The sequence below is a fragment of the Citrus clementina genome, unplaced genomic scaffold (assembly GCF_000493195.1).
Source record: "Citrus clementina cultivar Clemenules unplaced genomic scaffold, Citrus_clementina_v1.0 scaffold_3, whole genome shotgun sequence".
NCBI classification, from domain to species: Eukaryota; Viridiplantae; Streptophyta; class Magnoliopsida; order Sapindales; family Rutaceae; genus Citrus; species Citrus x clementina.
Genome location: NW_006262339.1, coordinates 40226283 through 40242714, shown reverse-complemented (window position 1 = coordinate 40242714; position 16432 = coordinate 40226283). Strand labels below are relative to the sequence as shown.

At 35.9% G+C, this 16432-nt stretch overlaps 3 protein-coding genes across 8 annotated transcripts; 2 read left to right on the top strand and 1 right to left on the bottom strand.

Moving 5' to 3' along the window:
- Positions 1 to 78: 78 nt before the first annotated feature.
- LOC18045995 (aquaporin TIP3-1) lies at positions 79 to 1443 on the top strand. The gene is made up of 3 exons (XM_006443203.2): positions 79 to 435; positions 582 to 838; positions 1000 to 1443. Exons 1-3 carry the CDS (start codon positions 303 to 305, stop codon positions 1384 to 1386), a joined length of 777 nt encoding a protein of 258 aa, XP_006443266.1. The 5' UTR covers positions 79 to 302; the 3' UTR covers positions 1387 to 1443.
- Positions 1444 to 2418: 975 nt separating this feature from the next.
- LOC18045993 (heat stress transcription factor A-1e) lies at positions 2419 to 8707 on the bottom strand. 3 transcript variants are annotated; one of them, XR_002906363.1, is made up of 3 exons: positions 8305 to 8707; positions 3160 to 4585; positions 2419 to 2767 (listed from the first exon to the last, which is right to left on the bottom strand). XR_002906363.1 is itself a non-coding variant. In XM_006443204.2 (3 exons), exons 1-2 carry the CDS (start codon positions 8530 to 8532, stop codon positions 3320 to 3322), a joined length of 1494 nt encoding a protein of 497 aa, XP_006443267.2. In that variant the 5' UTR covers positions 8533 to 8707; the 3' UTR covers positions 2419 to 2767; positions 3279 to 3319. The 3 variants fall into 3 exon arrangements, 2 of the variants coding, with proteins under 2 accessions (XP_006443267.2, XP_024043699.1); XM_006443204.2 differs by having other exon boundaries at positions 3279 to 4585; XM_024187931.1 differs by lacking the exon at positions 2419 to 2767 and having other exon boundaries at positions 2977 to 4585.
- Positions 8708 to 9997: 1290 nt separating this feature from the next.
- LOC18048871 lies at positions 9998 to 15863 on the top strand. Of its 4 annotated transcripts, none has more exons than XM_024188524.1 (12): positions 9998 to 10334; positions 10427 to 10516; positions 10819 to 10876; positions 11055 to 11135; positions 11542 to 11613; positions 11693 to 11937; positions 12061 to 12132; positions 12407 to 12523; positions 12610 to 12691; positions 12838 to 12884; positions 14171 to 14312; positions 14970 to 15862. In XM_024188524.1, the coding sequence occupies exons 1-12, from the start codon at positions 10117 to 10119 to the stop codon at positions 15051 to 15053; spliced, it is 1308 nt and encodes a 435-aa protein (XP_024044292.1). In that variant the 5' UTR covers positions 9998 to 10116; the 3' UTR covers positions 15054 to 15862. The 4 variants fall into 4 exon arrangements, with proteins under 4 accessions (XP_024044292.1, XP_006443261.1, XP_024044294.1 ...); XM_006443198.2 differs by having other exon boundaries at positions 14171 to 14252; positions 14970 to 15860; XM_024188526.1 differs by lacking the exon at positions 12061 to 12132 and having other exon boundaries at positions 14970 to 15863.
- Positions 15864 to 16432: the final 569 nt, after the last annotated feature.

Below are 16432 nucleotides of genomic sequence, written 5' to 3'. Positions count from 1 at the left end.
GTTTCTTTTCCACTGGAACCAACATGAACGAGTGGAGACGTTCACAAAATGAAACTAAATGGTAAACATTCACGTAATTCTAGGTGTCACACTTCATGCAAGCAAATTGCATGAAGTTTCAGACAGGTGTACATAATTACAAAGCCCTTGTTTATATTCTAACTTAAGCCGCTGGAACCATGTCCACCATTTCTCAGTCATGCAATAAGAAAATAAGACGCCACACGTATGTATGTCGATAAATTTCTGGAAGCTGAAAGCAGTATACGGAAAAAGCAAAATAGCAAGAACCAAGAAGCGCCATGGCACGTCGTAGATATGAGCTTGGAAAGGCAGAAGAGGCCACCCAGCCCGAAACCCTCAAAGCAATTGTAGCTGAATTTCTTGCTACGTTCACCTTCGTCTTCGCCACTGAAGGCTCTATTCTTGCTCTTGGTATGTCATCACACAATTATTAATTAAATTAAGGTTGCCTGCTTCTTTTTTCCCCACAATTTCCCTATATTATCGACCATTTAAATTATATTAGATACAAATACTATTTTATATTTTTATTCATGAAAAGTCAGATGAACAACTAGGAAAGTACGAAGACACCCATGAAGTAATATCAACTTCAAGGCTGGTGGCAATAGCTGGAACACATGCTTGCTCGCTGTTCTTAGCGGTATCCATGAGTCTTAACATATCGGGTGGCCATGTTAATCCTGCTGTTACCTTTGGTGCGCTTGTTGCCGGCAGAATTTCACTCCTTCGAGCTTCTCTTTATTGCCTAGCTCAGCTTTTCCGCTCTGTTGTTGCTTCTCTCTTACTGAGGCTCGTCATTTTTGCTGGCCCGGTAAACTTCTCTCGATTTGAAAAACACATATAAAACAATAAACCAAAAACTTCTCCTTAATTAATCTCAAATACTTTCTATACATAGAATTAACATATGACCAATAATATATAGTTGGTGACACAAAGTATTTTAACTAATTAAGACTCCATGTGTTTCAGAGACCGGTTGGGTTTCCACTGGCATTTGATCGAGATTGGCTTGGCCTTATCATAGAGGCAGCAATGACCTTTGGGCTAGTGTACACGTTTTATGCAACCACAATGGATCCCAGGAAGAGTCACTTAACCACCATAGCACCGCTGGCCATGGGGTTTTTCGCTGGGGCAAACATCCTCATCCGCGGGCCATTCCACGGAGCATCCATGAATCCCGCCAGGGCCTTCGGGCCCGCCCTGGTGGGATGGCGATGGACGAAGAATTGGATCTACTGGGTCGGGCCTCTCGTCGGAGGTGGGCTCGGAGCAATCACGTATGAGTACATGGTGATGCCGTCGGAAACACCGGTGCTACATCATTGTATTCAGCAGTCATGTACAAGTTCTTGAATAATGGAAGACTTCTACTGGTATAATGAAAGTATGGTCCTGTCTGGAGCTAAATTTTCCAACAATTTTTTCTGCCTTAAGCTGAAAAAAAGATGCACATTGAGAGCAGGATCTTAACAGCAGCAGATGCAGGTTTTCGATAGGGAGAAAAGTATAATACAGATGGTTTCGCATCTGGCTAATGTCCATCACGAGAAATCCATAGCTTGATCACTTGCCTTTCAAGTCTCTCATTGATGTATTCACCATCCATGCAACTCGCAGCACACGCTTGAAACATAGACTAACAAAGAAGATTGGTAAGAAGATAAGGGACTGGGATTTAGCTGCGAACACTAACATCATAAGGTTCAATTGCAGAGCAAGCAGGGGAAAGAAGGAAACCCCAGAACTGCAAATTCATTCAACTAAAAATGAAAATAAAAACAGTGGGGAGTGCAGCAGATTATAAAGGACAGTAATTTCCTTCTAGCTTTGCTTGAAGAATCATTCCCGTCCCTTTCTAAGCATCGGACGTTCCGTCTTCCATTTATCCTACCATCAACTCGTAATTGTGGCTCTTCCTTTCCCCCTTGGGTATCTCCATCACCCCCACTCATCCTATTATCAAGAAAACAAAAGTTTCTTGAAACTTAAAGAAGTGTAAGCAATAGATTAACACTCACTGTCAGTTTCTATGTCACCTCAAGTGATTAAAAAACATTTCATGTTTCTTTACACGATGACTTCTATTTTTCCTGTTCTCCCTCTCAAAAAACTCCACATTTGGTTAATGCCCAAAATAATTTTGAACCAAAAAAATAATAAAAAAAGGTTTTCTCATTAGTCATTGTTTCAGATAGCTTTATTATGAATAAAGGTGTCAGATAAGAAATCTCATTCATGCTCCTTGCCGAGAAGGCATACCCACCAACCGTCACATCAAACACATGTTGGAAACCCCACAGCCAAACGATTTTGGTAGAGGTGGGTAAATTTCAGTTCGGTTCAGCTCTTCAATTTCTGCCAACCCCTAAATTTTAGTGATACATGTTAAGCATAAGTCTTCCAAAGATTCAGCTACTATTATCCTCTTTTCAATATATAATACACATACACCATACGACGATATCAAACTGCATTATGTATGATACTCTTACCGTCATTCAGAGAGTTTCTTCAGACCATTCACAATGAAATTCTTAAAACATTTAGTGATGACAAAAAGGTTCCTAAACTTCAAGGTCATGCCCTTGGACAAAAGCTTTTCTGCTCAGCAGCACTGAACAATGGAATTCTTAAGACATTTGGTAATGGCAAAAAGGTTCCATAAACTTCAAGGGCATATCTTTGGACAAAAGCTTTATCTGCTCAGCAGCACAGAACATCAACCTCTGCAAGACTGGAGAAATATACAGAATCTGAAACTCAAAATTCATAGCTCATCTAATGGAATTAAAAGTAACAAATTCAGGGTTCAAAAATTTAGCATGGTAAATGCTCCCACCCAAATAGATCAGAAAAAAAAATCCTAAATTAGTCAGGAACAACAACACACAGCACCATCATGAATATTATCACAAGTAAAATAAAGTAAAATAAAAGGGAATAAATACTAACTGGGTATTAATTTGTTTAGAACGATTAAGGCACTTTGTGTGTACATTCTTCTCGTTCAGTGTGTCAGTAAATTCGATACATTAAGTAATTTTAGGGAACACAAAAGTAAAAAAAATTGTTATTACAAGCAATAGATAAAAGCAGGGCATGATATAAACAGGAGAGAATTCTCACCAAAGGCTGAAAATGAAAATCCACCTAGGAGAGTAATTGTTACCGGATAACAGTGTATTAGAGGGGAGAATTAGCTGTTCATCGAGCTTATTAATGCAAATGGTGGGATGAACATTTACCTCAAGACAGGCTGAAACACATATATACATGAGGTAAGACCTCAAAGCCTCCTGCTCTCAGATGTAAGAAGGCCCATCTGCTCTGTAAGATGATCCATATGCTGAAAATTATCCCATCCATTTGCCTGCTCTGGCTGCTGTTCAAGCTCACTGGTCATACCACTTTCCAATGGGCTTGAATTAATCTCATCTGTGTCACCTGGGAGAGGGCTAGCCGTAAGAAACTCTTCCCAAAATGCATCATCAATTCGTGGAAGCTTATGGATACCATCTGGCGAAACATCCACATCATGATCAGGAGAAAAGGCATCAGCGTCTATGGACATTGTTCCATCCAAAGCTGTTGGATCCAAATTTTCTGCATTTCCGTTTCCAGACAACACAAAATTCACATCAGGGATGCTAATAGTGCTTTCTGATGCAATTCCTTGCAGTTGAGGGAAGTTGGGCAAAACTGTGTCATTCCCAGAATTATGCTTACTTTTCTCTTGTGTTGGATTTACTTTCACAGAGTCACTCACACAAGGGGAACATTGAATCTCTGAGATGGCACTAGATGGGACATGAAACCTTGACTCTGTGGACATATTAGACTGCCCAGAATTTGGTGGAACCTCTGAAAGGGTGACTCCTGAAATTTGACTGGAGGAGTGCCCATTTTCCAATGCATTAGCAGAAGGAATATTATCAATCAGGAAAGTGCTTAGGTTGCTCATTGTTGGTTCCAGCCTAGAAGGTGAATTCATCTTCATGATCTGGTGCAGCATTGCTTTAGCTGCCTCATTCATTGAAGGTTGGAACTTGACAATTTGACCATTAGGAATACTGGAGTCATATGCACCAACTGTATTTTCTTCATCCTGCCTAGGCAGTCTCCTTTTTTTGTTGCTGCCAGAAATATGCCTGTTGCTGTCATTCTGCTGCTGTACAAGCTGGCTTAAGAAGCTTGGACTATGCATGGCCTTGGCAAGAAATGACATCATTTGTTGCTGTCGTTGTTCCATCACCTGTACACGCTGTCCAACAGTATGCAATTGACGATCCGTAGCTTGCTGCTGCTGCCTCAACCTAACAAGTTCTTGCATGAGAACATTCTTGTCGCGCTTAAGTATTTCAACCTCTTCTTCAAGTCCATACTTCCCTACTTCAACACATGCCCCAACTGATGAGTTCTGAAGTTTAGGTTGTTGCTGACCATGTACTTGAGCTGGTTTTCGCCTGCTAATACTCTTCAAAAGGTGTTTCTGACCTCTAAGAAATCCCTCATTTGCAAATTCATACCGATCTGGGTCAACTTTCCTAAATCCCTGTTTAACCAAACCCAGGGGGAAAATATTAAAACAAAAGGAAAAATATCATACAAAATCCAATCACAAGTTTCCAACGATATTTGCTGAAAAGACCACAGAAATAGGAATCAAATCTAAATGATCCACTACTTTTTATTTTTTATAAACTTTATCTTGTTTGGTTTAACACTTAACGTATACCTGCAGAAGAAACAACACATAACTTAACAATTTCATTTCAAGAAGATGATAGCAAAAAACCATGAAATGTTATACTAAAAAGATAAAAACAAAAAACAAAAAAAGGTTGGGGATTCCTCAGACGTATTCATTGATGATGGATTACCTTGGCCTTACACAACAAAATTCAAATTTACAAGTCATGCACCTGCTTGCACAGTATAACATGAGTGCACAGCTAATATTGGTCAACTGATGAACATCTTGAGATGGACACAGCTAGATGTTCATCAGTTGACCAATATTAGCTGTGCACTCATGTTATACTGTGCAAGCAGGTGCATGTGCCTGAAAATTTTATTACTGTTTTTAAGTAAGTACGAGCCATCTTACTTAAGGTGAATCAGTTTATAGTGCGATCTCCTTTGCCCTTTGTGTGATAGAAGAAGCTAATTGGAACATGTATCTGCATCTCTGCAGATAAACTATGAATACAAGTGCAAACTGAATGTTTTCAATTGTTTAATTATGCTGTTACGTACAAGTAACAATGACAAAAGTCACTTTATGCATATTAAAAATGGGCAGTAAAACTTGCATCAAATGCAATCAAAACAACACTTACAGGCAAACTAAGAATGTCATACATTCCAACTATATGAGTATAGATCATATGCAACCATACACAATGTACTTTAAATGTCACAGACAAAAGAATAAAAGGAGTAGACGAGCAGCATTTCATATAAGAATAAACCAACAGAGGACAACTTGATGCAGAATCTGACTTGGTTAGAAAAGAAACATCCTTTGAGGTATCTAGAGGAGAATCCATGAGTCTTGCAATAACAAAGACGTCTTTTGGTCTAAGGGAAAGTATTCTTAATACTGCATGGTATCTTTGAATCTTGCCCAGTACAGTTCTCAAAATGTCTATCAGTGGCAGATTTTGAGAATTTACAATTTTCAATTATTGTTGAAATCCATGGGGTCTTATATTGAATAAAATAAGATGATCATTACCCATTTAATTTGCCTTCAATTCATTTAGTTAAGCTTATCATGTATAATTCCTAACTTCTGTGACAAACAAACTTAGTCATAATAGGATGATAAGTGAGGCGCAAATACTGATGTACTTCAAAATTAATCGTTCGACTAATGAGATAAGATTGCTTTGTGATCCTTCAAGATTGGTTCTCTTCTTTTAGTTTTCCTTTTTCTTTTTCTTCCTCAACCCATTTCTTTAGTTATAAAGAATGGGAACGGTGAAAATCATTTTTTCAAAACTCAACAAGTTTTCACCATCAAACGAACTTCTTTTGATACTTTTAATCAAAATATCAAATCCTTAATCCTTCTTTGCATGTCTAAATCCTAAATTTCTAATTTTCAAAGTTTTCTCCATTTGAACTCGTGACGATGATTACATCTTACATGCTTCCTCTTAATGTTACAACACTTCATGGTGCAAGGGGTAAAAAAAAAAATTGAAATAGGCAAGAATCATGGTAAGGCAGCAAAGGCATCAACTCACTCATAAGCACATTTCATTATTTCATAACACATATAAAAATTGTTCCATACAAGCTGAATGCTTTAAAGATCCCAAGGGCTCTAAAATGAAATTAAGTAATGATTTTAGGAATAGCAGAATGATGATATAGGTAGAATAGATAAGAAAGAAATCAAACAGAGAGTAGGATGAAGAAAATTAAACAAGATGTCGAAACAAGAACAAATGCTGTCGCCTGTAAAAATATCATATTGTACATAATGCAATGAAAATGGAAAATCCAGACAGACAGGGTATTCGACTTTACGTATTTCAAATTGAGGAAGCTAGAGAACAGAATTTTGACTATCTATGTGCTGCTATGATTGTTTGCATGTTAAGTGCCTAGAAAAACTATTATATGAGCATGGTAAATAAGAACCTCCTAAATTGGTTACTTCAAGTTGAAGTCATCTGTTTCAGCAATCTTCTTCATTCAAAAAGAAAATTAAAATTTCAAGTATTATGATATCTCTTTCCTCATTGCAACACTTGAAAAATCAATTCTTTCATTCTACAGATCACTCAAGACATTGCAATTTTTTATGACATTTTCAAGAAGAAGATGATGGGAACAGAGGCACACCAATTCCTCAATGACTGTAGACAAAAATATAACAAACAAGCTACAATGTTTGTACTACAATGGAATGAAGTGAACAACACTAAATAACATTCCTGGCTAGTAAATGTAGAACAATTAACCTGCAGAAACTCATAGCAAAACATAGCAATCAAACAAAATGCCCTCAAATTGAAAGAATAGCTGAAAGATCAACCAATAGTCAAGTAAAGGGAGTTATAATTAAGATCATGAATAAAGTATAAACTGAATTTGATCCCTTCTTAATTCTTTGTACCCCTATTTCTTCTTTCACTCCTACATGGCCTTCTAGAGTCCACTAAGTGATGAATGTAATGCAAAGACCATGATGCTAATATCTGTGTTTTTTCCCTCTAAATTCATCATATTGGCTCAGCTCAATCAAAATTGCATCTCCCAGTTGTCAAAATTTCACATTTTCCGTCGTTGAAAGGTCTTTTCCCTCTTAGTTTACTTAAATAGCCCATTCACAATAATGACATGAATGAAACTTCAACTCCTCAGTTTGATGGAGAATAGAGTACAGCATCTAACCAACAAATTTAGTTCTAGCCTTCCAGAAAAGAGAAAAATTCAATTAACTTCTTTGTATCAAATAATAAAATATTTCTCCATGATACTTCCCATCAGACACACAATACATCGTACAATAGAAAAAAAATCTCAAATTGAAGATGTATGAACACAATAGTGCGAGTGGTTTTATGCAAAACTCAAAAGGATATAATGCTATCATGAAAAATTTTTGTTATGCACTAACGCTACTTCGCTAAGACAAGCACTGGACCAGCATACGGTAATGACCTCGTTTTACGGGTCAACAAAAACAACCCAAATATAAGACTACAATCAAAGTCAGTGCAAAGGTTAGCCATGTCAATACATACAACAAATAAGCAATAGTAGAAAAACCAAGCAGCATACTTAGCAATCAGCGACATATACAAAATGAGTAGTAAACTTTCCAAAACCTTGAAACATTAGACCTAAAAAAAGAATTCAATCATATAAGAATCACAATGTTTTGCTTCTTCTGACATGGTGTTGGCATCAATAAAGCAATCAATACCAACAAAAGCTGAAACTCAAGCTCATATGAAGAGTACCTAAGAAACTTTCCAAAGGGATCAATAAAGAACTGCCAAGGCTCATTAGCAACATTAAATGGACCCAAAAGAAAAAAAAAAAAAAAAGCTCAAGTGGCAGACATCCCAGTAACAATAAATCAATTATGTCCATTTCTCAATAACAATCAAAACTTTGACACATACAAGCACAAAAGAATTCAATTATCACGAACTACACGGACATCCCAATTCAAAGTATGCCCTAAAAGTCAACAATAAACATAGAAAACGTATATAAAGCAGAAATTGAAAAAAAGAAAGCGATACCCACATAAGTATTCAACTGGCGGACAAAGCTCGAGAAGTTACTGTGCTTGAAATACTTAGGCAACAGGTCCCTGGAAAACTCAGCAACTTTCCAAACAATAAAGCTGTTATTACTACTACTCCACGAAACGATGTCGTTCGTGGAAGGGTCTTCCACCATGTCGTAGATTTTGCTCAGAAACGGCGGCAGCGAATTGCCGTTTGCCGCTGATGAACTCGACATGGGCTCCATTTTTTTCCTTCTCGATCAGTTTACAGTGAGTGACTGATTGGGTTTATTTATTTATTTTATTTTACTTTTTATTTTTCGCAAATTTTTATTTTTACAACAGGGAGAACGGCATAAAATGATTAAAAACAAAGAGCATTTGAGACCAAACTTGATCGCAGTTGCGGATGACTTTCAATTCAAGTATTAAATATTTAATATCCGGTCTCGGAGAATGGGCAGAGAGGGTTTTAGATTGGGGTTTCATCATTGGGGTCCCTGTACTTTTATGTTTTATCATGCAAGAAGCATAGTTTGACGAAATTTTTCAAATAGGTCCCTCAATTTTAATACAATGCCGCACTTTAAATACGCTATAAAGTCAGTATTTGTCCTGAAATAACACAACTAACGTCCAGCCTGAACTCCAAAAGTTATGTGTATCACAAAAACCTACTTTAATATATTATTATTGTTGAAGGTTTATTTATGATTATCTACATCAAAAATTTGTCAAAACTTGTCTCGTTAATTATAATAAAAAAATTTAATTTAAAAATACGAATACTAAGAAGTTGATTAGTAGTTGTCAATGTATAAATAAGCAAGACAGACTTATATCCTTGAAACTTCAACATAAAAGGATTAAAGGGAAAAAACACCCAACAGACTACCAAAAATTAATTTCAAGACTTCGAGTGAGAGACTTGTTTAAAAATAAAAGTAAAATTCTCTTTTAATAAAATGTGCAACCCGAGATGCGATGCAAGTTGATGAGAGCTCGCTTTAAACATGTAAGGGATGAATCATGAACTGAAAGAGGAAATTATTAAAAAAAAAAAAAAAAAATTGGTATGGGTCCAATCGAAAAGACACACGTAGCTTGATTATTGAGAGTTATCCTGTCAGTCACGGTTCACTGACTCGCCAGCGAGCCCATTCCCAAAATAGGCAAAAGAGAATGTTCCCCGCCCCTTATATTTTATGCTATTTACAAAGAGAAACCGTAGGCTCCAATATTTCTCGGACATCCCCCGACAACGACAATGATGTGCTGCGACTAATTGAAACTTGAAAGGGTTATGAGGACAATTTTGTAATCTTTAAATTCACAAGTTTTTTTTTTTTCAAAAAAATTAATTCACAAGTAGTTATCATTCAACTACTTTAAAGTTAAAGAATATAAAAAACATAACTGAATATTATGAATCTATGATAATATGTTAAAATTATCTCAAATTTTAATTTTGTATTCCCAATTAATTATTATTAAAAAATTGAAATAAAATTATAAATTTTTTTAAAAAATAATTGATTAATATAAATTTAAAACTTGAGATGAGAATGATATATTATTCGAAATTCGTGATATTTAGTAATTATTTTTACTTTAGATTTTTTTTTTAGGTGGTTATGATAATTTCCCAAAATTATTTGAATCATTATGTCTTTTAACAATTAAACAAAGAAATGAAAATAGACAGGGCCACTTTAAAAAAAAAAAAGAAAAAAAAAAGAAACCTTATCCATTGTTTGTGGATTTGATTTTTATCGGACGTTGGCGCCAAATCCATAACAGAAACGAGCAACCGCCGCCAGCCAATAGCCATGCTCCTTACAGCACCCGATTGCTTCTCCTCTTCTCACCTCCCTTTTGCTTCTATCAAAAACTCCACGGCGGCTGTCATCCTCAAGCGATTCAGACTCAACTCAGTGAGTCAAACTCGGACGAGTCGTCGGCTCTGCAGGGCGAGCCTTATCACTAGCCCTGACTCCTTCGAGGTTGGCCGACTCATCGGCAGCTACGGCTTCATGAACATCACAAGGTTAACTTACAATAACTTTCCTTTTTTTTTTTTTAAATTAAAAGAAGCTAAATCATTTTTATTTATTTGTTTGTCTGTTTTTGACTGCGTAGCTATTCGGGGCTTCGTGACATTGAATATTCATCCGGAGATTTGGGGCGATTGGGAGTTCAAGATGTTGGAGAGGGCAGTGTAAAGATCAGGTGCTATAATTTATTTATTTTTTATTGTTTAGTTTTTGGAGATAAATATGTATAAATAAACAGTAATACAATTCATAGTATAGTTTGTATCCTAACTGATATATTACTGATAGTTATTGTCCTGTATATGATGTTAATTATCTTCATTATTAATTATTAACATATTATTTTTATAATTTAATCAATGAATGGTGTATAAGATGTCATGTCGGTTGGGATATAAACTATGTACCCTACTTAATTATTAATCAGTATTTCTTATGGGCTTATTGCTGATAACATGCGTGGCAGTTTGCTTGCAGGCTTTATGAAGGAAGAATAGCTCAGGGTCCACTAAAAGGAACTTCTGTTATGTTTAAGGTGCTTTTATTTATTTGTTTTTATATATAATTAGTGTATGTTTTTAACGGTTGTGCATCATTAAACAAACTGTTAAAGTATTTGGTAAATACATACCAATTTTGTCTTCCTTGGCAGCTAATATTTACATACTTGGCAACTAGTGATTCCATTTCACATAAAACTGTTAACTGTGAAGGTTTATCCTGGACAACGTACTGGTGGTATTGAAGCTGATATGATGGCTGCAAATGAACTCAATGCTCATGCCTTCCTCCAGGTAAGTCTTAGATGATACATTATATCGCTGGTAGATGTTTGATACAGTTGGATGCTATTGTTTGCAATTTTCGAGCATGGGGTAGTTAAGGAGTTGTGTTGACTAATCTATAATATGCAATACTCTATGGTCCTAACGAAGTCTCCTCTTTGCATAAAAACGTGGTGGAGGGATAGATCATGGGTTCAATCCCTCTTCCTCCTCCTCCTTCTTATTATTATTTTACCTTGGGACCAAGTCCCCTCCTTGCCCATGTGAGTGGGGCTTTAACCACAGATCTCTAGTGCCACACCAAGAGGTTTTATCTGTTAAACTAAGTGGCACCTACCATAGCTCTTCAGTACATGAGCATTCTTTATTAAGGGAAGTTGAAAAGATTGAAATCATTTATGCATCTTTTTTGCAGAGCAGTTCAAAAGGTCTTTGTCAAAATCTTGTGGTACTAGTTGGAGGATTTGAGACAAAAACTGGAGAGCAGGTCTTTCGATACCAAATGCCGGAGAGTATCATGCTACTTTTTTCATTCATACGAATTAAAATGAGTTTATTCTGTGCAGTGGCTTGCTTTTCGGAGTGATGGGAAATATAGTGCAGCAGACTATGCAAAACTTACCAGTGAAAAAATATCAAAAAACCATTCAGCAGGAGAAAGTTCTTGGAATAGATTTGAAACAGAACAAATCCTCAAATGTCGTAGATATTTTGTTATCAAATTATTTCAGGGCGCCATGAGTGGTCTGGCCTATATGCATGACCATGACAGATTACACCAGAGTCTTGGACCATCTTCTGTTATTCTCAAGTATGTTGTTGCCTTGTTGGAATCTTTCTTTTGATTCAAAGACACTTTTTATTCCTCAACATTTTTGAAATAGATTTGCTCTATTCATGAACTTTTATCCCAACCTTTACGGCATAATGGCAGTACAATAGTAGAGAAAGATGCAGCTTACCTAGTTCCACGACTTCGTGATCTCTCCTTTTCTGTGGATATTAGGTAACACTGCCTTTTCTTTTCTTCTTGATGCACTTTACTTTTCTTGTATGTGGGCTACTCACATAATTGGGTAAATTACTTGTTGTTACGTACCTTTTGTTGCAAGAGCTGTTGATGTTGGCTAACAATGCACAAGTAACTGTTCCTTATATTTTATTTCTGGATTTAATTAACGTTTTCTGCTGATATGTTATGATTGAACAAAGGCTGTGATTGTGCTGGAATTATCAATAATTCTCCTTTAATGCTTTACTGTTTGACGTGGGCTTGTCAGTTTTCAAAATTTAGAAGAAGATCCTGGAACATTTTCAGAAGGGCTGTGGAGAAGAGCAGCTGCTGCTGGTGCCTTCACACCTATGGAAAAGAGAGCCTTTGGAATTGCTGATGACGTGTAACTAGTTTAATCTTAGATTTGTTTAATCTGTTAGAGTTTCTGTATATGTAATGGATTAAGCAATTTCTTTTGTCCCTACTCAGATATGAAGCTGGTCTTCTTCTTGCATACTTAGCTTTTGTTACATTCTGTGAAGCAAACGTCATGGATAGCCTTTCTTTGCAAGTAAACTTTTTATCTTTTCCTCGTACCTTTTTTTTTTTTTCACCCTCTAAACTGCTTTCCTCTTGATGTATATGGCATATGAAACTACAACCCATAAAGGGAAAAACAAAATGGTGACATTGAGATTTTTATGCATGAACTTGCAGAGGCTTTTGGAAAGCACTTTTCGACTTGATCTTCAAGCGACAAGAGAGTAAGCAGCCCTTAATAGTCAATATTATGCTTTGAAGAGTATAAATGATCTCAGTAGTCAAGTGTCTAAATATGAGGAATACTAGTTTTTCTTAGTGCACACGAAAAATATTTAGACTGCATTTGTTAAGATGACTTATTTGCTAATGCTTGGGATTTAGCATTATGCCTTGTTTTACATATTTTGGAAGTTTAAGATTCCTTGCTGTTAGGTTGAGTCCTCTAAATTGACATGTTTTTATTGATACGATACTGAAAACATTCCTAAATTTAAGCAAAATACTTGGTATTTGGTGTGAACTATATAGAAAGATTGTAGTCATAAATCAGTATGCCCAGTAAAACTCCCTTTTTCAGTTTGTATTTATCTTTTTAAAATATTACGTGAATGAAAACTAAACCAACAGTGATTTGAGTGGGATTCTGAACCACAAATATCTGGTACCACCTAAGAGGTCCTACCAGTTGAACCCCCTAAAGATGTGCAGCGCTCTTTCTCACATGATGTTTTATGATTTTGCATGTGTAGTACATATTTAACAAGATTTCACAGCTAATTGATTCAAGGGATATGATTTGAAATTGAAATTAAGGATCTTTCCATTTAGTTCCTATGAGTTTTCTGCCCCTGGCGATTTTCCCAGATCCTATCATACTTAGGCCATATGATTAATCACTTAACCTAAGCTGGTTTAATATCAAATGCAGTGTTATGCAACTTTTACTTTGTCATGTTTCATGTGAATGCTTTTACAAACGCATAGATCCATAAGCTTGACGACTGAAATATTATTAAGAAATTTCATTAAATGAATGATAGAGTTCTATTAGCAGCAGTTAAATTTTTTATCTCAATATGTAAGCGTTTCAGAATATTTTGTGTAGGATGATCCATTTTCATTCACTCTATAAGGTCTGGAAAATCTTGCAACAATATTTTGTGGCTTTATGCCTCAACACCCCACCCATCCTCCCTGGGGAGAATTCATCATTCTGCTTTGTTAATACTGAGAATGTTCAAATTTCAAGAGATTTTAACTTCATCTGAGCCATTTACATGTTGCTTGATATGACTATTGCACCAATTTGCTTGTGCTTGAGTATCGGACTACTGTGACAATAATGACAATCCAACATGTTGGACACCTGGAATTCTTATTAGCCATATTAATTAAATATTCTCTTAAAGTATATTTAAGGTTTTTGTGACTTTTGGTGGTGTTCATATTCTTATATCAGTTTCTCATTGGTCTTTGTTTTTGTTTATTTTTCTTCTGAATTGAGCAGGTATTGTTTAGCAGATGACCGCTTGTTAGAAGCTGTCAAGTTCTTGGATCTTGGGGAAGGTGCTGGCTGGGAATTACTACAGGTTGAAATAGTATTTAAAGTTTATCGATTGAGTATAACCCCTCAAATTCTAGCCATATATGTACGTATGTATTTTGTACGTTCTGCTCACCTCTCTCTGTGTGTATTACTTGTAGAAGTGGATGTTGTACGTTTGTTCGTTCATCATTTACCACAAAAAGTGGGTCCTAGTTCTTAGGAATTTTCTGTCAGCATAGAACTATAAATATCGATTTGAGATGCCCACATCGTAGGGGAAAGGCTTACCACAACCGAAATGCAAATCTAAATATCAGTTATTTTCTCAGACATGCTTCAACGTTTGATTACTACTTCTTCTAAGTAAAATTTGTTTTCTTAACTTGAGTAGTTCTGGTGGCTATGAAAGGGTATCGATACTGCTTAGCTTATCCAAAAAAGTCATATCATATTAATTTATTTTTGTTTGATATTGGCGTTCAGCTGGAAATCTCATATGGGGTTTTCCCCCTTGCAAAGTCTGGCTTTTCAAGAGTTCATAGATAAGTTTTTGTATGGTTATGTCATTAGCCTTGCAGTTAAGTTTCCTCTCCCTGACCCTTGCTTGTTATATGTGATGATTCAGAATGCTCATATCCAACTTTGACTTATTCCAATCTGCTAGTGTTTTGCTTCATAGGTCTAGTTTTGTCTGTTAATATTCTCATTGTTTGTCACTTAAATTTTCTCATGCAACATTATTATTTTCTTCCTACTGCAGGCAATGCTGAATCCTGACTTCCAACAACGTCCAATTGCAGAAGCAGTAATCAACCATCGATTTACGGCTGGTGCTGTCCTCTGAGTTTTCAAGAACTGTGGACTTATTTCGCCCTGCGCATAAAAGTCGTCAAGTCATGTCAAAATTTTGGTTCCTTTCAGAAGTTTTATAATTTTTGGGAATAGGCGGTATTTGAATAGAGAGGCTATTGAGAATTGAGACACTTTTGAAATGTGTACATACTTTTCAGCAAGAAACTATAAAACCTTTAAATACAATCTATTAGTGATTTTGTTTGGCTCGCTTCCAGGGAAATAAAAATTAAAAGAAAAATTATCAAGGCTGCACTGACTGATGTTCTTGCACTTGGACAGGATTTGCATCAAGAGCCTCTTTTCTTCTGTGAAGCCACCCCACTAGAAAAACCAAGACCAAGAAAACTGGAATTAAAACACAAATAAAAACCATGGAAGTCCAAGCCAGAGCTGTGGTGAGATTAAAGAATCCATTTTCATTCTGCATCTCCTTCTGCTTCTGCTGCTTCTGCTGCTTCATGAAACTCAACATGTGAGATGAAAACATGGTGATGACACTGGCATCTAAAACAACAATGGTGCAAAAGGTGAACACAGACATACAGATAAACCCTATGTATGCCCGTCTGCAAGAAGAAGGAAGAGAGCCCAGTTTTGGAGAATTTGTAGAAGCCATTGACTTTTTTCATTCAGAGAGAAATAATCCCATGCATAATATAGATAATATTTGTAATAGCCTGGAAATAGGATGCACAAGTTGTATAGGGAGGAGAATTAGGTTGACAAGCAAAATTGTGTTTCTTTCACAATTTTATTTTATTTTATAAAAAATTAAAGTCTGTAGATACGATATACTTGTATTAGGGTAATGATAGATTAATATTAATTAATAAAGCAAATTAAATTGTATAATACATATTTCGATTTGATTAATGTTAAATTAATCCGAAAGAGTAATAATATATTATATGTGCCAACTACCATACAATTTTTTTAGGACAAATTGATCGAGCAAATATTGTATGAACATTTTCAACACGTTATTAAACAGATGTGTTCAAACAGCCCATAATCGGGAGGGAAAAAAAAATTCTATAATTGTAGCATTTAACATCTGATTAAAAACAAGCAAATTAACCGCAGGGAAATCATTTTGTCACATACGACACACTTGTAAATTTCATCACTGTCTCATTGCAAATTGATCCAGCAACATTATGTCAAACAGTAGCGTAGAATGAGCCAAACAAGAAGCACACATCAAACATATCAATAGCGGGCGAAATACATTTTCTTTTTCACATTGCAAATGGCAGTCAAGAAGCAGCTGATCTTAACAACACAATGTTTATCTTAGAAAGAGAGGGGAAAAAAAAAAACAATCACACTTGGGGGATTAACATGAAATTGACCGACAAAGAAAGTTCA